Source organism: Hippoglossus stenolepis, chromosome 14, assembly GCF_022539355.2.
Source record: "Hippoglossus stenolepis isolate QCI-W04-F060 chromosome 14, HSTE1.2, whole genome shotgun sequence".
NCBI lineage: Eukaryota > Metazoa > Chordata > Actinopteri > Pleuronectiformes > Pleuronectidae > Hippoglossus > Hippoglossus stenolepis.
This window is the reverse complement of record NC_061496.1, coordinates 18,895,159-18,922,131: the sequence shown is the minus strand read 5'-3', so window position 1 is coordinate 18,922,131 and position 26,973 is coordinate 18,895,159. Positions and strand designations below refer to the sequence as shown.

The window sequence follows — 26,973 nt, the reverse complement described above, 5'->3', positions numbered from 1 at the left end:
TCTGAACGCAGCATGACGCCGCCTGTGGTGGCTCATTATCTGGCAGCCGGAGTGGCAGCGGACAGACGAGAGGGGATCCCCGGGATTTTTACGCCGAAGCCAGCGAAACACCGACCTCAAACACCCGAAAACCGCGGGGGGAAACTCTGCTTAGCTCCTCCTAGACTCCGTAAGTCCGCGTGTTCCACCACCGGTCCAACTAGTCCAATGTTTCGATTTCCAATTAAATTGTGACGACGAATGAAGTTTCTCTCTCGGCGTTAGCTCGGCTAACGTAAGTTGAGCTAGCTAGCATAGCCTCATCTGAGCTAACGTGCAAGGTAACAGTTTGCGTGTCGCGGAGCAGCACACACACACCTTCCGAACACACAGGAACCCAGAAAGTCCAGCAATAATACAACTAACTTCGCCGACAAACTTTGCGCAGGGATGCTCGCGCTACAATGTGAAATGTAAGTTGTTTTTGTTTACTTGTAGTGAGGCAACACGAATCCAAAAGAAAACATTTCTGTGCGCAATTAACGCTCGATTATTTGTGAATCCACTCTGCGGCTGTCTGTCTGGGCAGGGTGTCCAGGGAGGTAGCGTTAGCAGGCTAACTTAGCTCGCTAGCTAGCTCCCAGCCACTAGCGGCTCGGTGAGGCGGTGACGGGGTCGGTTTCATTGTCTGCGGTGTATCGCTATTTGCACGACCACCGTCACCCAGGCTAAATATCACAGTCCGCATCTTTATTTAACGCCGCACGTTCTCCGGTGTCTGGCGACTTTAAATGAATCCGTGAAACCCCCGAGAGCCGCACATTTGACTGTGAGCTCGCGTTGGTTAGCCGCTGGTTGTGTAGCCGGACAGATGGGCAGGTTGTTGTTGGCAAGCCAAGTTAACGCTAGCATCAGATAGCCTGTTGTTGTTGATGGGTTAGTTGGACGTAGGTAGCTGTTATTTTTAAGGCATCGTGGGGTCACTCACGTTGATCGACACCATAAACAGTATTGCCACCGGTTATTGCTGAGCTGCCTGCTCGTTTTAGCCGCGGATGGGTATGATTACGGCTTTATGAGCCACTGATCTCACAACTTTGTCAGATTAGCTCAACCGTGAAAAGCCTGTTTTATGGAGGCGTAATGGTGGACGGTTGCGCCTCCGTCGGAGTGTCTGTCTGTCCGTCCACCACGGATTAGCAGCCATCACCCACGTCACACCACAGACAACCAAATGCCTACTTTGTGTTTGTTCCAGATTATCAGTGTTTCCTAACCGAGATCACTTCATCATGTATGTAATGATCTGTCACGTCTGAATGTATTCTCTGTAACCAATATACCGATCAACCCTATACAACTGTGTTATTAGTCAGTAGATGTTGTGGGATACATTATTTATATTTTGTTGCTCTGCGATCAGGGATTTGTGAGCAATCACCTCGATCTACAGCAAATCTATAAACCATGGTTCATGTTGCCTGAGCGGACACTTCAATTCAGTATTGTATTCACTTGGCTTTGAGGTGTTTGTAATCTGAACAGCAGTGTTTATATCTTTGCCTCTGCTGAACAAGTGCCCCCTTTCAGAGTGAATAGACAGTTGGCACCCTTGGCTAGTGATGGGGACACATGTCGCTTTGCATTTTATGATGGGCCCTCGGATTTGCCTGAGGAGGGGTGGCCCTTACCGAAAAAAAAGAAGCCCTCCTGAAAGTGATGTGAGTGGACAGGCATGATTCGAGATCCACTCTGGAACAGGACTCAAGCTTTTTTAAGATAAAACAGTGTTCTTCATCACCCATTGATTTTTTTTTTTTTATAATTTTTTTTTTTATAACTTTACTCATAAATGAGGCTCAAAGGTATCATGCTTGCTGAGGTAGTTGTTCAGTTTCTTACGGTTGTATTAATGTTTATAGTTTCACGTCCAATCTTATGGAATTTAATCTTGCTGCAAGAGTTTTTCAGTGTTGAGTTTCAACATATTGTGTTAACCTTACTGCTGAGTTGGCGTCATGAAAGTAAAGGGTCAGAGTTTGAAAGTCGCTCTGCACACTTAAAGGTGGTAAGACTAGTTGTATCTGCTGTTGTTCCTTATTATGATAGACGTAATGGGTGTGAGTGATATTAAAATGGAGATCACACCTGTTTCACACAACCATGACCAAACACAGTGAATTTTGATTTGTCTAATTCTCAGGGAAATGTGACATCCCCCGAATTCTGCCTGTGCGTCCTACCCGTTTTAATGGTTAACAACAACAAGTATCCATAGCACTGGTGATAACTCTTATCAAGGTATTATGGTATAGCTCTTATTGTTGCCATCCATCCACATCTCAGTGTATTCCCTTCCACTACAAGATTTAGGTCCAACACTTGAGCATTTTAGCACATTACCTAAACCAAATGAATGGGGGAAAATGCTAAGAGGTCTGTACTTCTCTGGAAAGAGGGTACCATAATGCTGACGCTGAGTCCAATCCTTTTGTTTTTATTTGCTCCTGGGTGCAAATACTGAAGGTGGTGGTTCAAAAATAGCAACTTTAAAAGAGCAAATTACTCATGATATGACTAAAGGTTGAGTGGAGAGATGCAGCTTCTGAGAGTGCTATGGCATGAGACTCCAGGAATGTGATATCTCACTCTGTTGGGTTTGTTGGAACTGAAGAAATGGTTCCCTTATGGTGGTACACTGCTTTTGCAGAGTGGATCTTGTCTCGTAAACTATCTTTGATAGGTACTGACAGCTACATGCAGTCTCAACAGCAGCTAAGTTTAATTAGTGACAACTGATATGATGAACCACCAACAAAGTTTCTTAATTTAACTAATGACAGTAAAGCTCAGAACCAGATAAACATGAGAGGCTGCAGCTGAATGTTTTCTGCACTCTTTGTGTAATGATTTTCGGGGTTGAGCTAAGCGAATTTGTTTATCTTTCCGTGTTCAGTGTCTGAACTCAGGCTCTGACCACTGTAGCCAACTTTCAAACTAGTTTTCTCAGACTCAAAATGCTGCACTGTAGAGTATAAACAGTATGAACGCCTCTAATATGTCGTTCTTCTTAGTTCTAGATACTATAGAAAGTCTGTTTAGACACAGAATGTCAGTGGTCCTGCAGCTTTTGAAAGAAGGTTGTCTGGTTGCTCTTGAGTTTAATTGTGGAAAATCTTTACTGTCAGAGAAAAGTGAGAGGTGAGAAAGGTTGTGTGTGAACATAGCACTTACTGCGTTGTGTTTTTAAAATGTTGTAATGATAAACGTCCATAATGATAAAATTGTTAAATGTATATTTTCACAATAGTGACTAAATCTCCCATGAACTTTGAAAATGCTGCTTATTGGCTTACTGTTATCATAACAGTATCTGTGACCTCACTGTGGTGCATAGTTCATCACAGCAGCCTGGTGGAGTCTGAGCTCAGTCATTATGAAAAGGTTAACAGGAAGTGCTTCTGAAACAGTCTCACCAAAGTATGGATAGAGATGTTGTTCTCTTTTACGATGATTTTCTTCGGAGTAGGCCTCAGTAGTGTTGACTGTAGGAGTCTTGGACTTATTTACACCATGTCAGTCACTTCTTTATCGTATTGGATGCAAAAGTTATGCATGCTTCTTTAAGTGGAAATTTACATCTTATTCAGTAGGAGTTTTTGACTTTGACATTGCTTTATCTCATATTAAGTTAAGTACCTTACACCAGATGTCATTGTTAAATCACTAACTTTTCCTGAAGGTTTGAAAGTGACTCAATGCTTTGACAAACTTGATCAAAGTGTGTTTTTACAGATTTACATAGTATTTACACATAGGTTTTATGTCCCTTAAGAACTGTCTGTCTTTGTTATTTGTTGTCTTGCATACCAGAGAACAGGAGTAGTCCTACTGGCCACGGGGACCCACCCAAAGGCCTTAGGCAATTCTTGGAGCAGGAGGAGCCCTCCAATGTTTGACTGACGGAACTATTTCTTGTTTACCCCGTTAGACTTCATATTGACTCAAGCATGTGTGTGAACAGTGTGAACTCCCTGTCTCAGACAGTTACGGGTACATATGTGCAGTTATGAGTTGACTATTAGATTTATTGACACTAACCTCTTTTCTTTATTTTAGTTCAACTTAAAAGAAAACACTGAGTTGGGACATTTTTACAGCCTCACTCCACAATACACTTTGACCTTGACAGCACATTTTTTTCATTGCTTGTTATTTGTCTGGCCAATTTCCAATTATATGCTGCCTTTCGGTTTTAATTTGACGTGTATTATTGCAAAAACTTCTGGCATTCCTTCAATAAATTGACCCCTGTTGACCAAGTGGGCCATTTGACTTACAATGAACTGGCTCTTACTTACATAGTAAGAAGTAGTGTTTGTTAATGAGAGTTTATACCCATAGAGACACTATTATATAGGTAGAGAAATTCATAAAGGTGAAGAAATGCAAAAATATCACATTAGTTCTTGCTGATCAAGTGTTTTCTTAACATTGATTACTATAGTAAATATAGACTTTGTCCTGTTTGATATTGATTTGTATTAAAAAAACGCATAATGTTTGACTGTGCAACTAAGAAATTGATAGATTGGAAGAAAAAGAAGATGACAAACTAAGCTGAAATGCAAACTGAGCTAATTTCACTATGGTTATTTTATTAAAGTAAAAAATACATGTGACAAAATGATGAGTCAGCAGGTACAAAGAAATGACACCTGGGCCATTTGTCAAAGGTTTCCCTATCTGGAAATATTTATAAACACTCAAATGCATGAAAGCTATGCAGTATTGAAATGGAGTGTCAATTTCTGGTGTTTTCTTCATTGTGTAGTTGTATGGCACAGAAACATTACTTTAAAATGTCAAATTAATTAAGTATATACAGTAATACACATTCATCAGGCTACCCCAAGCTATTAATGCAGGTTAAGCATCTGCCTTCTTGCCTCTGTTTTACTGGGCATTTCTGGAACTAAGCATCTTTGAATATAAGGAGGAAGGGGAACTGGTCACATTCAGACCTGCTGCCATGCAAATCCTCACATTTTCCAATGTATAATCAGCTCAGCCCTTTAATGGTTATAAACATACTGCTGACATGTATATTTTAAAAGCCAATTGTGCGTCTGTTTTGTTCCTCTAGCATATTTACTCAAAAGTGACAACCTGCATGACCGGAATTGCCTGAAATGGCATCCCATGCAATGTAAACAATAATACCACTTTAACACCATATGAGATACACATTTCTACTGTTTTTATCAGTCTGCCCCCAACAATTGCTTCCACTGTGTGGTCAGTGCGGACATGGCAACTCTCAAACATGCAGACCAGCAACTTGGATGCATGCAGTATCAAGGCATATATCCAAAAGGGGAAACACTCTCCAGGCCGACTCCCTGCCACATGGCCATTTTGTACAGGTTCTATCTTTATGTATTTCCTAAGTGCACAGTCATGTTTGGCCTAACAAAACAAGGGTTACCCAAACTTCGGAAGTTTGAGCCCACTGTTCACTTACCCTATATATGGTCCATACAGTAGTTGGCAGAATATTTTCTTGAAATCAAAGCTGTGGGTGTGGGGCTGGGAGAAGACAGAATGAAGACACAGGTTAAATTTATAGTGTAATGCTAGATTAACAACGGTAGAAAATAGTTAAACACATTGGTTAAGTGTCTTGCACGACGTCACACAACTGATGATACCACTGATTATCATTCCTGAAGCTCTCTGTCATTCCCACTGCCTCAGTCATATCTGTTGGATCAGTCCATAATCAAATTTTAACATCACATAATAAGTCCAAAAACAATCTTAGTTCTCACATTTTAGGCACTGTATCATTGTTTTATACTTGCAAAAAATGCATTGCACACATAATTATGTGGTTTAATTACAAATATGGGGATTTAAGTGATACAGTGACCCAATCTATGTTTAGAATATCACATACCCCTCTGTAGAGTTGCACAAGTTGTTTCCTCATTGATGGAGAATTGCAGTTTAAATAAATTCTCAGACCACTCTTGCAACATCAACTGTATGAGGAGGTCAACAGTACAAAATACGTTGTAGCAGTCTGTTCCACCTCAATTTGATGCAGCCATAAATATTTGGATTTTTTACTTTCTATCATGACAGTTGGTCACCATTGTTACTGACAGATTTAATGTAAATGACTGCTGCTCTTCACGTAAGAGTAAACGATTAAAATCTTTCAGGAGCTTTGTGTTTGATACATAAAAAATACGACTGACTTTGACTGAGGATTGTTTAAAATGACACATTTGGTTTGCAAACTTGTGCATGTGAGATGGAAAATTATAACAATATGAATGTGATACAGTCTGAGGTTAAGCTTAAAAGTGCTGCTGTATTTAATGGCTTTTGATCAAAAGTATAACTAAATCTGCATGTGACCACTGTCATAGAGAAATACACATTTTCACAGCATCCCAGCATCCTCCAGAGTTTCCCATAGAATAAGATCTATGACGATGAATTGATTCATGGGGAAAACATCACACAGTACCATGTCATGCACAGCGAGGTTTTCTTTTTCAAAGTGGAAACAAAAGATGTGATGCCTAAGTCAGTCTGACTGCAGATGATGATAAAAACTTTATGGATGTACATAAACACGAGACCGGGAGCAAGTTGGGCCATAGCACAACAGCTGCACATTTCCCTAAAATGAAGCAATTTCAAAAAAGATTTTATTTCACAATGTTGTTATGCGAAGTGTTCAAATGTTTAGATCATTATGACAGTGGTGATATAATTTGGACTATGACAGGCTGCTACCGTCGAGGCAATTAATGGGAAATGCTGTTCTCAGCCATTATCTACCTTTTCACCTGCAAACGGTGCAGAGGCTGTAGAGAGAAGAATAAGTTAACAAGACTAAAATTCTGAACAAACATTTGGCTACACAACCTTTAAATATTTTAGGCATAATTATGGAACCCTCAAAAGTATAAAGGTTCAGCCTCTAGCCATGACATCACTGTTGGGTGTGGGAACAAATGCAACAGAAACAACTTACAGCCACACCCGGAGGTGATGTTGGGTGTGTTCATTTAAAAAAAGACTTCTCTTTTGCCAGACATTCAGTTGTGAACCCTTTTTTTTTAACAGCGCTTTAGTTTCTTTAAAGAATGTGGGTGTCCTCCAATAGATTTACGCCAGTGCTCACATTCCGACAGGTCCAATGTTCAGGTCACGTCAGTCTGAGAACGTGCAAAATTTGGACAATGATCATCTGTTTGCACAATCATCATGAAAACTGACTTCACTTTGTGCTTGTGCACATGTACATTTTATTGATAGCAACACAGGCAGTAGTTCTTCCTTATATATAATGCTTGTGGCACTCATTGGATTGTAGATTCAAAACATCAGAACTCACTTCTTGTGTATCAGATAAGTTGTGTGTGTGATTTTACTTTAATCTCCATTGGTCGCCTAAACAAGCCTAACAAGTTGCAGTACATCATCCCACTTAACCAACCATCCATTGAATCTAATATAAGGAAATTTAACTATTGTGAGTCAATAACAATGAGGAGAATGTTGTAGGGATGTTTTCGTTTGTGAAGGTAAAATCAGATAATTAGGTTAACGTATCAATACGCAAGTAGTTAGTTTGTATGTTTTAAGTATTGTCTGAATGTGAGCACTTTTATTTGGTGGGCTAACGTGGATTAAGCGCTACTGAAGATCTTGTGAAACACTGACTTGACTCAGACTCAAAAGCTGACCTACTTTACCCAGTTCTGTGTTTTAACATTGTGTACTGATGGTGTGCTTAGCTCATAGATGTGTTGTCTGGAATACAGTTTTTTTTTCACCCGTTAAGCTCTGTTTTCCCCTTTTGCTCTGGTCACTTCCTGCTGCCATCCATTTCTGAGAAAAGTAATCTGATAGCAGTCTGCGTGTGTCCTGGCCCTTGGCTCTTTATGTGTGTATGGGCTTCTGGTTTTACAGGATTATGGAGTAACCATTTGGAAGCAATTTGGAGAAATTGGAGATTTTCCCTGTCTTGGATTGTTGAAAACATTTATCTTTCCCTTTTTATTATAGCTTGTAATGTATCCAGTGATTTTGTAATTAGAGGCTCAAGAGAGCTGAGGTGTTATAGAGCTACGTAACTGAGACGATCCCTCTGTCAGTCATTAAGTTATGTTCTTATAAGGTTATAAATCAATTACTCAAAATGCTACTGAAGGCTTTTATGCATTACACGTGCACGCTTGCCAGAATCGAGATGGATGTTGGCTGCAAGAAGGATTTTCTTTATTTGTTAGTTCTTTATGTAATAAGGATACATTCAAGTACATCAGTGTATCTGTGTTTTAAAAAACAAACCATTGTTGTATGTCTGTTAATGTGGCTATATGTTAATGCATTGTGTGATCATGCGCAAAAGTCAGGTTTGCACTGCCTGGACTTACTGCTGTTGTGGTTGTCACGTTGCTTAGGGAGAATCCAGGTGGAGACATGCGCGCACACACAGATACACTCTGTGTGGCTCTTGCTCTGGCTCACACACACACACACACACACACACACACACACACACTGACACACATGCAGACGCAGTCTGGCAGATTCAGGGTTAAAGGCTTCCATTTTGTTAGGTAACACCCTAATGGTCTGATCTGTCAGTGGCGTTAAAATGGCAGGGGCTTAACCCTTGGTGTTCGGGACCCAACCAGTAGGGGCACACACACACACTTCTGGGCTGTCCAAGCCTACAACAGAACAACTGAGGAGGGGAGAGGTGGAGGAAAGGACGTAGAGTGAGCAATTGAGAGAAGACAAGGAAGAGTATTTTTCACATGGGTACAGTTAGATTATGGCTCAGCTAACCACATGCGCTCTGCACCCTTCTCCCTCCCCCAACCATGGCACCACCTCAGCTGGTCCCTGCCCCCACTCCTAGCCTGGTGAGCACATATTAGCCTTGGTATTCAGGTTTTTTCTATTTAGATTATATTCTGAAGGAAAATGACTCTACTCTTTGATTGGCTGAAATGGGTTTCCTTATTGAAAAAGACATGACATGTATGTAGCTTCGGGACTAACCTTTTATTGTCTTTTATTGTCTTACTTACGCTGTAAGTAATCACCCTGAATTCAAGATGATCACCTCCTGGTCATATCTGCCAGTGAGATAATCTGCAGTTTTATTGATTCATTCGATATTATAAGCCCCATAGCCACACAAGAGAGAGTTGCCATTCTGTTTTCTTTTATTGGGCAGTTATAATCCATACTTGTATTGCTTTTATTGAATGGTGTAATTCTTTATTCTCCTTATATTGAACCTCAAGGACACAGTTGAAAAACTTCAGTAAAAAAAAAAAAAAGGCTGTTAATGTGTTGGCTGGCTGCGTCCAGTCCCAGTGGGAAGATCATTACTGTGCTGGAGATGAGAGGCTAGCACGCTACCTTAGGGGGTGAGCATTTGCCATTGATCAGCTCTCTATGAACCAATGGACACAATAGGAGAATTATTGAGAATAAAACCCGTAGTATCAGTCCAGGTCACAAAATGTATTTTTTCTTTCAGACAACTCCCTCGTATCCTTCTGCTCTATACACAGGGATGCTTGATTTACTTAATGATGTTGTTGTACATAGTCTTCTAAGATGAATGTAAATTTTATTTAATGTTTTGGATTTGACCAAGCCTTTGTAGTAAATCAAAGAGGTTGCTTCATCTCTTTTCATACACGTGTGTTCTTAGGTTAATTTCAATGGGCAGTGGCGATGTGTCGTTTCACTTGCGGCTCTCAACTACCTCATCCTTTGTTATTTCTCTATCTTAAGATCTGCTCTGCCCTCAGGTCTTATTATTCTGAGGGAAACAAGGGGGACTCCTCCTCCATAATCTCCTGAGAGGAACAGACACAGATCACTAATCGCTGGCTGCGGCCCTCTACTCTCTTTCAAATCCTCTGGTTGTTTTCATGTCGAAGGGATGCACAGTATCACAAGTTTGACGTTACACTGACATACAATATGCTTTATAATGTAGATAATTATGCAAAAACTGAACAGAAAAAAATTCTTGTTACGGCTGTTGCAGATTCTGCTAAATTCATGTTTTGGTATGAACCACATCTATGGACTTGGTTTTTAGTGTCGTGAGTAAAATGTCTCTCTGTATTTTGTAAAAGTCCACAGCAAACAGTGGGTTGTTCCTCATATTTGTAATGGTAAAAATGTATTAATTAATTTGTAGTCAAGAAAACGTATTATGTGTAAATGTGTGAACACAATATGTCGTTATCAGTATTGGCTGCAAAAATGAGTGTTAGTGGGTCTCTACTGTCAAGCTCAGGTACAGTAATACATTGTTTATTGGATTATATTACATTCATATGGTTGTGAGCTTTTATGACATTAATGTGCTCATCAGCTGCATGCATCATGATATATTTTGCCAGCAATCACAATGGACATCTTGAAGATAAAATTGTGTGTCGACATAACCGGTCTGCCCTCTCAGTCTAATGTTGTATTGCAAACTTGCGATGACACTAATGGTATTCTGTTTTATTCTATTTAATAAAGAGAGGGGCACAGCAATGACTCCTAACCTGATAACAAAAGCTGCTTTCAGACATGCACTGAACTCCGCAGATCCTCTGTCTTTTCCCCGGAGGAGGTGCATGTGTCAACGCAAATGTCCGAGTGAGAGGCTCAGCAGTTTCTGCTGACTTTATCCACCTGGTCTCCTAGTATAAAGTCTGTAGAAATTCAGGAGAATCTGATGTGTGAACACGACAGGGGATCCCCTGCTGGATTCACCACGAGTGCTAATACGCGATAGATGCAAATATGGAAAGAAAGAAAACAAATATATCCCGGTGTAGCCATACACATAGACAACACCCACGAAGATGTCAAGAAAGTTTGTGGTGATAAGAACTGACAACGGTGTCTGTGTTGTCAAGAAAATCACAGGATCTCCGCAATGGAGTTAATACGTTACTTCCTGACTCTGCCTGCTGCAGCTGGCTGCTCCACCACTCGCCTGAATAATGTGATTTGTTGCGAACGCGTCTGTGCAGAGAATCTCCCGCTGCATTGTTCATGTGTGAAAGGCAAACGGTTGGTAAACTCCGTAGCCATTTCTCCGGACTTTGCACGCAGATCACGTCTGAAAGCAGCTAAAGTGGTGTTGTTAACAATGGGGGGCATTTGGTGTGTGTGTGGTGCCAGACAGTCACCTGTGCTGTTAACGAATGCCTAAAGACGAGTTCACACTACACGACTTCAAAGTCGGCAGGTCACGGCACAGTTCACACTAAATGATCTTGTGATTGGGAGTCGTTGTGAGTTGTGCAGTTGTGAGTTCAAACTACACGAGACTGGCGACGTAGGGTCACACACTACATGATCTTTCACCAGGAGAAACCCTGACTAGTATTTCTCTTGCTCTTCTGTGTCCTCTTGCTCACAGAATGACACATCACACTGGAGGAGAGAGAAATACTTAAGTGGACAGCACAGTTGTAAAGTATAGAGATCGTTTCTGTCCAGTCCCCTCCAAGCCTGAGAGAAAACTAGCCAAACATTCTGTTTCTTCAGTCCCAGCCAGACACGAGCATGATGCAGTTAATGTAAGCGGCACCGATTTTGTGTTGCCCTGTCTCTCACACAGATGGTTATTGCTTGATTTCCCCAAATCACTACAGATATGTGTAATGTAAAAACTCAGGGGGAATCTTACCACTACGTGTATCTTCAACAACATCACCCCATTCTGTGCTCTGGTTGGCTGGAGTTGTTGCAGATTTCCAGCAGGCTGCAACTCGTAGTTACTGATCTGGGAGCAGATAATTTTAAAACCTGATTTCAAGATAAGTCATAATTTTATAGGTTCCTGTAATCGGAGCCTATCCTTCATAGTGAGAGGGCTTTGTGTGTAGTAGAAGTCAAACGGCTGTAATGTGAGCAGGCATGGCAGGGTTGATGGATACTTGAGTGGTGTACTTATCAAGGGTCGCGGACAATGGGCAAAGCTGATCCTTGAACTGAAGGCCACTCTAAGACGCAGAGACCCAGGCTGAGCAATATGGGGTACCACTTCCCTGTAGGCATCTCTTGCTGCACTTGATGTCCAACTTGTTTTCGAGATACTAGTGTCAGTTTCACTTGGTTTTACACATTGGATGGCGCTGGGAGCACATTGAAACTGCCAGGAAGGCCACTGACACTGATTTATTCAGGATCTTTTGGCAGTTGATTGTCTGGCCATGAAATACAAATTCCTGAGGTCCTCATTCTAATCAAATTAGTTTTTAGTAAAGGATGATGGATAACGCATCCTAGTTTTCAAAACCAGAGATCCAGATATCTGATATGACTTAAATTTGACTGACTCAACTAAGACAGAGAGATTAGCTTTTTCCTCGACGCTTTTAGGTTTGTTTTACTTGCTTGTTCCCATGCCTCCTCCTCTCATCACCAATCCTCTCAACAACAGTATCTGAGTGCAATACTATCTCAGCTTCTGGTCGCTTGAAGTATTAATGCTAAGTTTCTTCTGCCCTGTAACCTTCTCAGGTGTCGCACTTAATAGCATAGACTCCTTTGTTTGATGGTTAGGTACAGATAAACTCTCATATAATGAAGGTGCCCTCTTGTGTGAGTGGTGTGGCTTCACTAATGTTGATGACGTTTCAAGAAGAAAACTAGCAACCACAGCCGTCCTAGTGACGTGCACATCTGACACTGCGCTGTCTCAAAGGGATTAGTCATTTTATTCATGAAACGGTTCACCACCACGCTGTTGCAGTTAAGCAATATGCAGCCACCTTTTTGTACAGTTTCACAGGGTAAAGTATGGTTTCTCAAGCACTGTGTGTGGTATATGGGCATGCATGCAGTCACCCACGCACAGACTGTCATTTCTGGCAGATAGATAGCCTTTGTTTCCATGGATGGTACAGCAGGGCACATCTGGCCTTGTGTACCAGAGCAGGGTGAATCTTTTCCTCCACTAACACAGAATTCAGTGTTTTTAGCTGTGTTGTTGTAGTTGTTTAGGGTGTGGTTGGTTGAGTTATTGCAAGCATCTCAGCTTAACATCTTGTAAAATGTCAAGGATGCTTGTGTCTTATCCACATTTTACACATAATTGTAAAAAGTGTCAAACTAAAGGTGGGCTCTGGATGACAGACTCGTTATGTTTGTCAGTGACTTGAGAACCACAGAAGTCAACATGTCATTGATATGTCTGCCCCCCTGTTGCCTGGTAGACATGTTTTGGAATGTTCTGTGGCCGTCACTGTCCTTCTCTCCCTCCCTTCTGCCACTCTGTCTCTCCAGGGGTTAAACCTCTACCTTTACTTACTGAATCTTGGGATAGGGTAATGTGGAGCTGTCATTATGTCACGTTGGACTACAATGACTTTGAGTCAGCTTTCTGAATTCAGAAATGCTAGATCATGGTGTGTGTGTAATCATGCACTCTTTATAAGACAGGCTGTTGCAATCTTTAAAAACACACGTGTTCATATTTGTGCAAATTCTTTTTGTGAGACTCATATTTCATAAAATGTCCAGTCAAGACTTATTTCCTGCTCTAAAATGAGTGCACGCCTTCATTCGGCTGGATGTTGCACAGTGCAAATTTTCTGCTGTGTAAAGGTTTTTCCCAGAAAGTTAAGTGGGTCTCTCCACCCTGTGCTGTTACTATACTGAGTGAGATTTGGGTCAGCATCTGGGGCTCTGGCATTAGGACGGGAGACGTCCATAAACCTCTGAGTTGTCCCTTTTTTGTACATCTGGAAATATCAGCTAAATCGAACTAGAGCTGCAACGATAAGTTGAAAGAAAATGAATCAGCAACTATTTTGATTATCAGTCATTTCATCGGTTTTTCTAACACAAATATGAGATGGGTTTTAGCGCTTTCCTTTGTCATAGGTGACAATAAATTCAATGTCTTTTTGTTTTGGACTGTTGAGTGGACAAAACAAGCACTTTGTATTGCTGTGTAGTGATGGACATTTTCACAATTGTATCAATTAATGCTTCAATACAAAAGTTAACTGTTTATAATATTTATTAATCAAACAGGTTGGGGTTCTGCATTTTTGTTCTGTAGACCATCACTACAAAATTTCTCATGTAAATACAAGTGCAGGATTTGAATGCACAATCTTTCCTAGTCCCTGGTTTAATATATCAGCAGTACGTGGAACCAAATGTGATTAAAAGTTCCAAAAAATTTGAAAGAAAAAATGTAGATAATGGGTATTTTTTTTAAGTATCAAATTCCGTCTTAACCTGTGTAATATTGTAAATTCATATTAGATGTGGCTTAGAAATCAGTCACTCTGTCCACCTCCGTATTATTCAGGAGAGAGGTAGTGCCGGGTGCAGCCGACAGAGACCCAAAGTGACATATTAACTCTGCTGCTGAGATCACGTGATCCTGACAGTGTTTTCAGTTCTTATCAGCACAAACTCTCTTGACATCTTTGTGGGTGTCTTCTACATGTATGACTTGGCTATTTCACAAGGAGATATTTGTTTTATTTTATTTCTTTTCATTTTGGTGTCCTTCAGCCCCCCAACTTGCTACGGTGAATCCACTGCTGGGTTCACACATTGAATTGTCCTGAATTTCTATGGACTTTATACTAGGAGGACAGGTGGAGAAAGGAGGCTGAAACTGCGGAGCCTCTCACTCGTTCACACCACCGGAGTGCATGTCTGAAAGCAACTTAAGACAAGGGCAGCTTCTCAACTCAGTTATCACTGCAGGGCTTACACCTGCTGTTGTCAACTTCTATCATCTCAATTTTGAATTGCGTTGGGACTGTCGCAGGCTTTTGTATTCTCTGCTCCACCATGTTAACTTCAGACACCTGATCGTACCTCAGCCAACGCAACTTAACGAAATGGTTTATTTCACACCGGTGGTCAAGGACTTCTACTCTCTCATTGGACGTCATTTCCACATCATATTTCAGGACATCCTCTGTTAGTTAGGTACTGGTAATGGAAAATATGTTTCTTAATTAACATGATTTGGCCACTTTATGTTAAAAATGAACTACATGTGCTGCCCTCCAGAAATTTTGCAACATTAATTATGTAGTTGTTATGGTTACCTCATAGGCAATAGAGAGGCAGGTTTGCAAGTGAATAAGTTGCTCAAAGGAACCTGCACAGTAGTGTAAAGCAGAGATGTGGGCTACAGTATGATGAAACAGATGAAAAATATATTTCAGTTTGAACATTTCTTTGTGTATGCTCACAGATGTAGAACATCTACCGTTGATAATAATTCTATGTTGCCCTGGAGACCTTTTGCACCTATGTGATATGTCTTGTAACTGTATGTAGGCAGTTTGTAACTGTTTGTCCTCTGTCTCCCCAGGGTGAGAGCAGCCATGTCAGAGGAGGCAGTGCGTCTAACACGCAGCCAGAAGCGGGCTCTGGAGAAGGACAGTGCAACCCCTACTGGGCCCCTCGGGGACATGGACGGCAAAAGAGTGAAGCTGGATGGGGAAGACTCAGCTGGATCTCCCCCGGACCTGGTGGGATCTGGAGCCGAAGGTGTCAAGCTAAAGAGTGATCAGGCTGCAAAGGTAGCAACCAGTATCCTGAAGGCTGGAGAAGTGAAGGCCACCATCAAGGTGGAGGTGCAGACCAGAGACGAGCCCGTCGACATGAGTACATCCAAAAGGTTAGAGAAGGAAAAGCTTAGAGTTTGGTTTGGCTACTGAATGTTTTTGTGTGTTGAACTCCTGAAGTAATATGAACGGTGCTTCATGGCGTTCATGAACAGGGGCTGAGAGGTTCATCATAAGGAATATATTGTTCAGTTTACATGATACTGTCAAACCTATTAGTCTATGAGAAACATTGAAAGGAATACTATAAACATTTAGCCTTAAACCGTCTATTCCTGTACACTGGAAAGGCTCCAGAGTGCGACCAAAAATCGGTGAAATGCTGACATTTTCAGCCAACTTTGCCCACATTAAACCATTTAATATTTCCAGCTGAACAAAATGCACTATAAGTTGTTTACAAACATGTTTGTGTCTGTGAGGGAAGAAGATGTAGAGGTTTACTTCTGGAATGGTTGTGCCTCATTGATGTTGAATAATCATCTGTGTTTAAGGGACGTGATGTGTGATCTAGTGTGTGAGTTTGTTTGAGAACTTGTTGAGGATTGTTTTATGTACTGCTGGCCTTGGATTTAGTAAACGCTTGCACAGTTTGCGGTTATGCACAGAGATCTGTCTATTGGAGTTTCTGGTTTCTCACAAACTTTGCACCAGCAAATGGCCTGACAGGAAGTCGCTTGTGTGGTTTTCAGCAGCCTGCCCCCATTTTAAAAAGTTTGAGGCTCCTGAGGCCTGGGCTCCATTTTCTCCCACAGCAGCACCTGAACTCTGCCTCTCACTTCACACAAAATGAAGGCTATGTGTCACAAACTGGTTCCAACTGGCCGTTGCCATGGTTTCCACATTGGAAGGAGCTGTTGGAGGAAGGAGGGGCCAGGAGGGGTTGTGGGTGTGTCACATGACCACACAGAGAAATGCCTGATGTCATGTGACGTGTTTGGTAGAGCGATAAACACACAGTGATGTGATGGCAGTTAAAGTGGAGACGAGAGGTGATTCAGCTGAAGCTGGAGTGTGTTGGCTCTGCCTTCAGTTCGGTATATAAGAAGTTCACTGAAGTTTCACCTTTGGCCCCTGTTTAACCCTCAGCATGTGTTGGTGTGCTTACTCACTGCAAGGTGACAACCTTATTGATAAGACTGGGTCTGTGTCGGCCAACTTTGTATAAATATACAAAGAACCTGAAATTCAAGCAACATTTCCCACCTGACATGGCAGTAAATTAACAGAACTGAGCAGACGGAACGTCTTCAACGGGAGCATGTATAAAATAAGTGGTATTCACTTTTATCCTTTAATAGTTTTCACATGCTGTGTGGTAGGGCTAGTTGAGGGAATGATGACACTAACTATCACAATATAATTGTATTAAAAAGCTATATCAATATGCCTGTGCAACCACAGACAGGAACAACACACAGAATTGTTTAGAATGTTCTGCCTCAGATTTGTGATTTTTTTTTTTTTTTTTCCTGGTCTCTTCACTCAAAACTTAAAGACTCAAATTCAATATTTAAACTTGAAAGAAATAAAGATCAGAAATTGATTGTGATAATATACCGAATATTTTTGGCCACAACGCCCAGCCCTGCTATGTACATATTTTTTAGTAAACATTGAAACCGATCTTTGCCAGGTCTATTTATAGTCCATGTATTTCCTTAGTTTTAAGAGCCTTAAATAGCTTAAAGTGGCCCCTTCCTGGGTTGCATTTTTAACAGTCACCCACTGCACCTAAAAACATCTGATTCAGTAAGTCCCATTGTGGGGTCAGTGTGAAGCCATGATCGGGGGAAGCCAAGGCATGCAGAAACACTGGACCTTACATAACCAAGCTGGTGTGTGTTGCGATGCTTGTGTAAGCTGTTCTCAATAGACTAGTAGCAACCACCACAAGGTAGTCTATGTCATGCCATCAGAGGCCAAGTCAAAGCACGGGGTCCCCATTGCACTTTTGTGAGAGATACTGAAGCTCTCAATTCCCCTCGAATGCTCGTGGTGTCTGGCGTGGTTTATGATATATATGGTGAATGTAAACAGTGCTGTGGAGGAAGACTGCTGGAGTGTTCTCAGAATAGCAGTGTTCTGAAAGTATCAGGATGTAAAAACATTTTTTTTTTTAGATTTGGATGGAAATGTACCAGAATCATCTTACATTCCAGGATGCAGCAGTATAATGTGTATACGTGGTTTAATTCATTTCTTGATAGCTGGACAAAGTTATGTTATGACACACTGTTTGTTGTGGTTCGTGTTGAGAACGTTTAGGCTGCTGAAAATCTTATCTTATAAATGCAAGTATAAATGACATGGTTATTGTTACATAGATGACCTTGTTGAACTGAGCGAGCAGTGTCTGTTCGACAGCTGTTGTGTGAAAGTCGATAGCAGGGAAACGTGTCTGAAGACCGGAGCGTGCAAGAGGAAGAGCGAAAAGAACTGAGTCAGTGAGTTGGAGTATAAGAGATGAACAAGTAAGGATGGGGGTGGGGTGTGTGAAGTAGTTACTGAGTGAGTGACTGAGTGAGAGAGAGTGTACACAATAGGTTGGCTCCTGGCCATGTATTCCCCTCCCCCCTCACTGTCACCCGCTCGAGTGTCTCCAGCGGACCTCCGCTTCTCTCAGCTTGTGACTCTGGTGTCGGCAGCTGGGAGGGAGGAGAGAGCCGAGGCCCAGGCTGTGCCGATCCGGCTAGGCCTCAGGCCTCGCCACAGAGGTAGGGGAGGGGTGAGGCCCTGTCTGTGTGGTACACTGGGCCTGATCTCGAAGATGTGAAGCCGCTCACACGACAAGGCCCGAACAATTATATAACTTCCCTGGATGTGTGCATGCATAACCCCAGGTTATGATACAAACCCCTTATATATCACGACCACTGCCTTACATCAGCCTCTACCAGTTCTTGCTATCTCTTCGGCTTCTATTTTCAAATGCATCAACTCTCAAGACCGGACAGGATTCCTGCTGTGATAGAGGCAGATTTTATTTTCCGACATTGTCCCCACGCTGCAAATTTGCCACCAACCCCGACTTCTTATCTCCACCCCTTTCCAGGTTGATTCATATTTAGCACACGGCTAGTGGTCTTTGTTCTCACTAGTCCTCAGAAAAAGCAGCGGCTCGTTTTTTCAAAGGCCCTAAACCATTTCCTACTGTTAAAAAAAAAAAAGACAATGCAGTTAAAATGAAATTTGTTTGCATGTTGTTTGTGGCTGATTCTGCTGTGTGTTTTTTGGGAGCGAGCAGGAGATCTGTCGATGTTACCTTTCTCTAGAGATAATGGCTTGTTGTGATCTCCCTCAGTCGCCATTACACCCTTATTGATCTCTTGGTTCTTGTCTTGTGTCCCAAATGTGCTCTAGGACACAAGATAAAATCGTTATTGTATATCGCCATCTATTGGACGCTAGACACAACTACAGTTGGTTGCAGCTGATAGTGAACACAGTGTTCTTGACTGAAATGTAATAGAATCTTCATTCTTTCAATCAATCAAATTTTATTTGTATTGCCTATATGCACAAATCACAATTTGTCTCATAGGGCTTATCAAGGTGCAACATCCTCTGCCTTTAACCCTCAACATTCTTTGCTGAAATATAATTTATCATTCATCCACAAATAATCAATATTATCTTCTGTCATCTCCCCTCAGTGACATAAAGAAAGAGCGGCAGCCACCATCACCAGATGATGTGATTGTGTTATCGGACAACGAGCCATCCAGTCCTCTCATGAACGGACACTGCTTCACAAAGACTGACACAGATAAACTGATGGTGGGGAAACAGAATTTAATCTTCGTACAAAACTCTCTTGTTTTGTCCACCGGCTTCAACATCTTTATCACTTCATTATCAAAAGAAGGGAGCATCTATTCCCACACAAACATTTGTTGATGGTTTCAATAGTAAACTTGAAAGCATATTTTTGTATTAGTTGTATTATTACTACTTATAGTGAAATTTTTTTTTATTGATTTTTTTAAATATACTGACTTAATCTGTTATAAACCACCTTAGTCATCCTTGTTATCCCTGTCTGAGAAATAGTTACTTAAAACCTGAAAATAACTACAATAAACTTCCCCTGTTTGTCCCCTAAGAATTTTATTTCTGTCATGGTCTATGTAGAAGAGTTCTCCAGAAGAGAGGGAGCGCATCATCAAAACGCTGAAGGAAGAACTGAGACTCCAAGAGGCCAAACTAGTGCTGCTTAAGAAACTACGACAGAGCCAGATCCAGAAGGAGAGCAATGTGCAGAAGGTAAAGAATGTGTTGTGTTGTTTTTTTTCTTCCTTCTTTTATTGTATCTCGCTAGAGTCAATAGATTGTACCCTGATGCATTTGTTAGGGGTTTTTTTAGGTTATATTAAACCACACACCTCTTATTCTCCATCAAACATTTCAGCTTATTTGTATCTTTAAACACAAACAGCTTTAAACACAAACTCTATACCCTGTTACTTCTAGGCGACTGGCTCAGTAGCCACTCCTCCTCCTTTGGTTAGAGGAAGCATCACATCAAGCAAAGGACCCCTCCAGGTAGTTATAACACTTAGAGCCCCCTGCCACCACTAGTGTTTTAGAGACGTATGTTGTGAATTCACATGGCCTTGTGGTACATTATACAGCGGAGAGGAGCTGACTGTTTATAAATTCATTTAAATTCAGCTTTAAAGAATGTTTTAAAAAAGTACAATTTTTGTTATTTTCTTCTTGTATTATCAGATGATAGGTCGCAGCTCAGGCACGGTGATCCCTCCTCCATTAGTGAGGGGTGGGCAACATGTCCCGTCCAAACACAACTCTCAGATTGTCATGCCACCTCTGGTCAGAGGAGCCCAGGTTAGTGTGTAACACCATATTCTCACCTTTTTGAAACAAACCTTATTAAGTTCTGTCAGTTGTTCACGTTCCTTTCAGCTGTTGGGTCTCATGTCTAATGACTTCTTCTGTTTGTCTGCTGTTATCAGCCTATTGCAGTTACTCCTCAACAGATAGCCAGTCTACGTCAGCATCAGCATCAGCACAGCGGCTCAGGCCCCCCTCCACTCTTGCTGGCACCGAGGGCTTCTGTGCCCAATGTCCAGGTCCAGGGCCAGAGGATCATTCAGCAGGGACTCATACGGGTGGCTAATGTGGCCAACAGTAATATCATGGTCAACATCCCTCAGGTTAGGACACTATAATAATTATTATATGTAAAGCTATTATAGAAATGCTGGACCCTTTTTTCATTGCTAGACTACACTGCAATGCTGTCTTTCTTTTGGTCAGCCATAAGAAGAACATCCCAGTGTGTCATTCCTGACTTTGACTTTATTGTTTGTATCCAGGCCTCTCCAACCAGCCTCAAGGGCTCTTCGATGTCACCTAACTCGAACATCAATGACTCACCAGCCAGCCGACAGGCGGCTGCCAAGCTCGCTCTGCGTAAACAGTTGGAGAAGACTCTACTGGAGATTCCTCCACCCAAACCTCCTGCCCCAGAGTTCAACTTCCTGCCTTCGGCAGCGAATAATGAGTTCATCTACTTATTGGGGTTAGAAGAGGTGGTGCAAAAACTTCTGGAGATGCACGGCAGGGGTGAGTAGATCGTCACACTCTGGCTACTTTGGGGATGTTGTAGTGCAGGGGTGGGTGTATTTGTATTTGAGTGTCATAGTGTACATAAAGTCTAAAAAAAGCTCTTTCTTACACAGGCAATCTGGGCCCTGCTGCTGCTATGGCCAGCTCCATTCCCAAAGAGCCATACACCTGTGCCCAGTGTAAGACAGACTTTACCTCCCGCTGGAGAAAAGAGAAGGCTGGGACCATCCTGTGTGACCAATGCATGTCATCTAATCAGAAGAAGGCCTTAAAGGCTGAGCACACCACTCGTCTGAAGGCAGCCTTTGTTAAAGCACTCCAACAGGAGCAGGAGATTGAACAGCGCATCCTGCAGCAGGCAGCCTCTTCTTCTTCCTCCTCTCACTCTAAAAACACCTCATCCTCCTCTTCTATGTCCAAGAGTGAGGTGCTGATTTCCCAGCAGTACAAGCAGGTCAGGGCTGCCATGCAGCACAGACCAGTGTCTGCCCACCACTCCACCATTAAGCAGGTTAGCATGGACTTTCACTCTCATGGACCAACACTGTGGTTTGTTATTTTTTTCCACATTCAATCACAGTGCTTCTCTTTGTCTCTCTGTACAGAGTCAGCTGTCACACAGCATCCAGTCTGCGGTGAGGTCTCGTGGTGTGGTCCACTCATTCACCTCCTCTCAGCTGCACAACTCGGTGTCAGCAGCGCTGGGAAGCAGGCCAGGTAAGCATGCTGCAGCACGTCTGCTGCAGCAGGGGGCAAAGGTCAGCGCCGGCAGCAGCAGCAGCAGCAGTCACCAGGCCAACGTGGCTGCCTGGAGGAAGCAGAACATTGGCAACGCAGGTATATAAACGATGAGAGGAGGTTAGACCGGTTGGATCTCATTTTCTGCTCCTCTTTGGGGTAATCATTCTTCTGAGGTGGATGTCTTTCTGATGCTCTTACTCCTCCTTCTTTCTTTCCATGTTCCCAGGATAAGCCTTTTCGTTTAGTATTCCTTTAGAGTTTTTGACTTGTTTGTGTACTAAGTAATTCAATCCTAAAAAATGCAGTTTTACTGGTAGGGGGTATAATGCTTTTCCTTTTTCACTCATCTCACATTATGCCGTTTTTTCCTTTCTCTCTGCCTTCTTCTTACCTGGGTCAAAATATTATGATAATGTAATATTTCCCTATAGAATCCATGTAAAGCAGTTACATCATCCAGAGTTTTTACTGGGGTCCTGGCAGAGGAACATCCACAGCAACTGATTCAGACATTTGCGTTCTCCCATACAGCCCTTCCTTATAGTTTCAGGAGAAAATCTGGAGTTCAGTGCATGTCTGAAAGCAGCTGGTAATATCTTGCTGTCACTAATATCCTGTACATTAACAACTGATGTGTTTGTTTCCTTACAGGTGTGTCCATGGCCTATGTGAACCCCAGCTTGTCTGCTCATAAGACCACCTCTGCTGTGGAGCGCCAGCGAGAGTACCTGCTGGACATGATTCCCTCCCGTTCTATCTCCCAAGCAGCCAACACATGGAAATAATGCAATCTTACTCTTTTTCTGACATAACTATTATCTTTTTAATATCAATAACAGCCATTCTCATTATCATTCTAATCCTTTCTATGGACTTCTATGCCTCTGGCCAAATGGTGCAGCGGATAAACAGCCTCTTTTTTGTGGGATGGAGGTGTTTCCTCAATCTCCTCAGATCTTTCTGCCACCATCTTTCATACCTGAGTCCTGCTTCCCAAATTGGAGTTGTGCTGCAACAGCTCAGGATTCTGGGATACAAGGAGATTGTCAAACAGAATTTTGGATACCTTCCTGAGGGCTGGATGAAACACTGGCGTGTACAATTTTCCAAACTTCTCGGGTGATGTCGCCTCTCCCTCCTTGTATATCGGTTGACCCTCATGGTTGTACCAAGTGGAAGTTGCCACACAATCCCTGAGCTGCCCTGCCTCTGGATTAGGCAGGGAAAGAATAACAATCCCTCTCATACTCAATAAAATATCCGCCTTAGGTCCTGCCCCTCCAGTCTGAGCCCGTCAGACTCAGGCCCATGTGGTGGTCAAACTGAACTTCACCGAAGACCTCATCACAGGGATTGTGGTTGAGCTTCAAGGATCATTCACAGAATAACTGCTTCAGCTTTGCAAAAATGAATAAAACAAAAAAGGACTGTAAAAAATAATCTATCTGCACACAGACTGCCTCTTCTCTCTAACCTACGCCATGTATAGTAGAGAAGTTGATGCGTGTTGGATTATTTTGTATGGCTGAATATTAGGATTTTGTCTTTTTCTTCTGTGAGTCATATACTGTGTTTGGAATATTGAATATTGTGCTCCCTGATACTTTGGAAAGTGGCCTCTTGTCGAGGTCTGAATTTACAGGCTAATGTTACTGTAGAGGTGGTTTTACATCTGCTGGGTTCCATGTTGTGGCCTACTTTTAAATACTTTGTTTTTTCTAAGACGAGGAAGAATAATGTTTAAGGTTTCACTGACTCATGTAAAAACGGGGAGCATATGTTAGGAGGACTATTCTTCTTGAATATTGTTAAACAGAAAAAAAAAAACCTTCCAAAGAACTAGTGGAGCCCAAATGGAATCCCTTCTGCTAGAAGGTCTCTAGTTTATCTGAACCCTCTCTAGATATAAACATGAAATCATGCTAAACTGAGGGGGTGTAAGGAATGTCGTATTTTTGACATTGTTTTTGCTTTTAGTCATAGGTTGTGGTGCATTATTTTTTTCTTCTATAGACAAACTGTCTCTGGGTTTATTTATAGGGTCATGTTAGTAAAGATATATGCCCTAAGTTTGAATGGATCTCCACATAAAACCATTTGTTTTCTGTGTCCATTGGCTCCCATTCGCCCTACGATTGGTTCAGGAGGAGCTGGACAGCTTTCAGAATGTAGTATGCAAAAACCCCTATAGCAACACATGACATGAACGTCTCTTTAGTCTTTAACATTAAGGTGTGTATGATTTATGTCCGGTCCTAAGGTTGAATTGAGCTAACTATGCCTTTCACATGAGCTATAGTGCGTTTTTATCAGGTTGCAGCAGCACAGGATAAGCTAGTGATGTACAACATGTCCCCACAGCGCTCATGGAGTTCAGTTCTTTCACAATCATGTGCTGTCATCATTAATTGCATTGAGCGGGGGTCAGGGTGGTCCAGTTTCCTTAATCCATGGCGCTGTGTTCATGTGTCCCCTATTGCAAAGTGTCACTAAATTAAAAATAGTAAAGTAAAATATTGATATATTTAATTTAAGCAGTGAAAAAAGGGTCAAATATAAATCTGGATGTTTGGTAAGCACTATGTTAAAAAAAAAAAAAACAGCTGACCACCCTTCAATACCCTGTAGCTGTCTTTTATCCTCTTCACATTGACAGAGTGCTCATTATTATCATCACTGTGTAATTACAGAGCTGGAGTCCTGCTGCCCTGTTGATTTCCTTACTGATCCATTTTGTGACAGTCTAATGTGACATTGTAAGAGTATGTGTCATTAGGCAAATGAGCATCAGTGGAAGTTTATCATCACTGCACACATGGGTTTCATTTAGGACGGTGCAACTCACAATAAACATGCGTCGCTGATGGAAACTAGCAAACAAAGATGAAATTGCTTCAAAAACAAACGTAGCATTTGAAATCTTCCAGGTCGTCTGTACATTCCTGACAGGCAGAAGGTAGCAGCCAGCGTCCTCCGGATGCAAGACAAGCAAAATGGTATGAGCCCGTCATTTTGTGCCCTGCTAAGTGTAACCCTGTGCTGTCCTGACTACTGCCTGCTGCTGCTGCTGCTGCTGCTGCTGCTTGACGACAATATCACCATTCCGTATGTTTGGGTCGAGATACTGCTAAAAGGCAGTGCAGCCCAAATGGAAATGAAAACAATGTATGAGAATGTGTTTTTTAAAATTTTTTTTTCCTGCTCTATCAAATAATAATAAAACTAATTTTAACCCCTCTTTCGGGACTGTTTTGCCTGATTATTGTGTTGTAACATTTCATTGGTATCTGACACGTTATAAGAGAATCCCTTTGTCCTGCAATGTGGGTGTTCACTGTGTTAAAGCAGAAAGAATAAGAAGCATCAATACAAAAGAAGTAACTAGAATGACACTAAGTGAGCGCAGGAAATTGCAGATGCCGATATATTTTGAATCTTTACCTCTTAATATCATTTTCATTATAACAACCAGTCTGACGGAGCTTTAATAAGATGGCTACACGGCTGCTCCTGCGCTCAAAATTTAATGGAATTTAAATACTTTATAGTTTTTTTTGCCATGTAATTTCTGAAGCATTTTGTAACCTTGTTTGGATAAGTGCTATACAAATAAAGTTGTTAAACTTTTGAAGATTAACTAAATCTGCATATCTCTTAATCAGCATCACCTCAACTACTCGCGTCATTAAACATTTAGTGCCGGCTGAGAACAGACCATTTGTATGAAAACATCTGTTTAAAATCTGGATTATTCTTCTGATCTGTATTACACATATTACACAGTCATAGAGACCTGTCTCTGAAATATGCCGGATTTTTCTCATCAAAATCCACAAATTATTCCCTGAGAAATTTAAGAAAATGCTGAAAAACCGCTCTGTATCGCAAGGTGACGAGACATATTCCAGGACCTTCCCTTTTGAACGGATCTGCACCAACATTTAATGGGTTCTTCCCAGACCCATGTCCCATCGTTTCCCCAACTTTAGTGGGAATCCTTTCAGTAGTTTCCAACAACAAAACAAACCAAAAACCATGCAAGAACAGCTAATAGGAGCAATTTAAAAACAAGGGATACATTAAAATAGCAGTTGTATCTACAATGCAATCAGGATTGCACATTGAAAGATATTCACAGTAACTTGCAACAACCAGTAGTGCAGTTTTACTGTGTGATGACAATAAAACATCAGTGTTATTCAGTAGGAGGAGATGAGTTCTGCTTACCTTTTATTGTTTGATGTGATAAGAATCATGTTCCTTTCTGCAGGTTACATTACTTACTTCTCCAATATTTAGTCTTTTATTCTCCTGGATCGAGACCTGAGCTCTTCAGTCGATCCAAACCCTCAGAGCCTCTGTAGATTCTGTACAAAACTCATGGGTTGTTTTCAAGTCGGTCTTAAATCAACACTCACACAACACACAACTCTTACAGTGAGTTCCGTCCCATATCTCTGCCATTTACTCTCAGGGATTCTCTCAATTCTTTGAATTTATAATTCTTCCAAATTTTTATAATTCTTGGTTTTGTATTGGAGTCAACATCTTCGTCAGGCCGCTGTTCTAAAACCAATTTCCCTGATTGTCTCATTTTGTTAATGGCTTTTTTACAGCCTCTCGGCAATGACTGCCTGTAAACTGTAATAGCAGTATCTAATTCCTAGGTGGCAGAGTGCACCAACAGTACATTGCACCTGTGTTTTTCTGCTGTTGTCCTCGCAGGAATTCCATCTTCCCACCAGGTTAAGTTGTGTAACCTGGTAGAAAGACAATAACTGACCCTCCAACGTGCGATACAAAACTACGTCTGTTGGTGGAGCTGTAACGAGTTGTCATGGTTCCTTTCTTTTTCATTTTCTATTTATGTAACAGTGTCTTGTGATCCTGTTGAAGCTGCGTAGTGTGCATGAGGCAATAATTCAAACCAATCCAGTCGAATCACGGTGATCCTGTTTCCTTTGTGTGGACCCTTTCGCATCATCCATCATTT

At 41.6% G+C, this 26,973-nt stretch overlaps 1 protein-coding gene across 5 annotated transcripts; it reads left to right on the top strand.

Moving 5' to 3' along the window:
• On the top strand, positions 1 to 25,218 carry gatad2ab (GATA zinc finger domain containing 2Ab). Of its 5 annotated transcripts, none has more exons than XM_047342851.1 (11): positions 1 to 169; positions 15,392 to 15,700; positions 19,304 to 19,427; positions 19,782 to 19,913; positions 20,121 to 20,192; positions 20,379 to 20,495; positions 20,624 to 20,824; positions 20,987 to 21,236; positions 21,353 to 21,750; positions 21,845 to 22,076; positions 22,632 to 25,218. In XM_047342851.1, the coding sequence occupies exons 2-11, from the start codon at positions 15,405 to 15,407 to the stop codon at positions 22,763 to 22,765; spliced, it is 1,956 nt and encodes a 651-aa protein (XP_047198807.1). In that variant the 5' UTR covers positions 1 to 169; positions 15,392 to 15,404; the 3' UTR covers positions 22,766 to 25,218. The 5 variants fall into 5 exon arrangements, with proteins under 5 accessions (XP_047198807.1, XP_047198805.1, XP_047198806.1 ...); XM_047342849.1 differs by lacking the exon at positions 1 to 169 and adding an exon at positions 179 to 452; XM_047342848.1 differs by lacking the exon at positions 1 to 169 and adding an exon at positions 4,441 to 8,933.
• Positions 25,219 to 26,973: the final 1,755 nt, after the last annotated feature.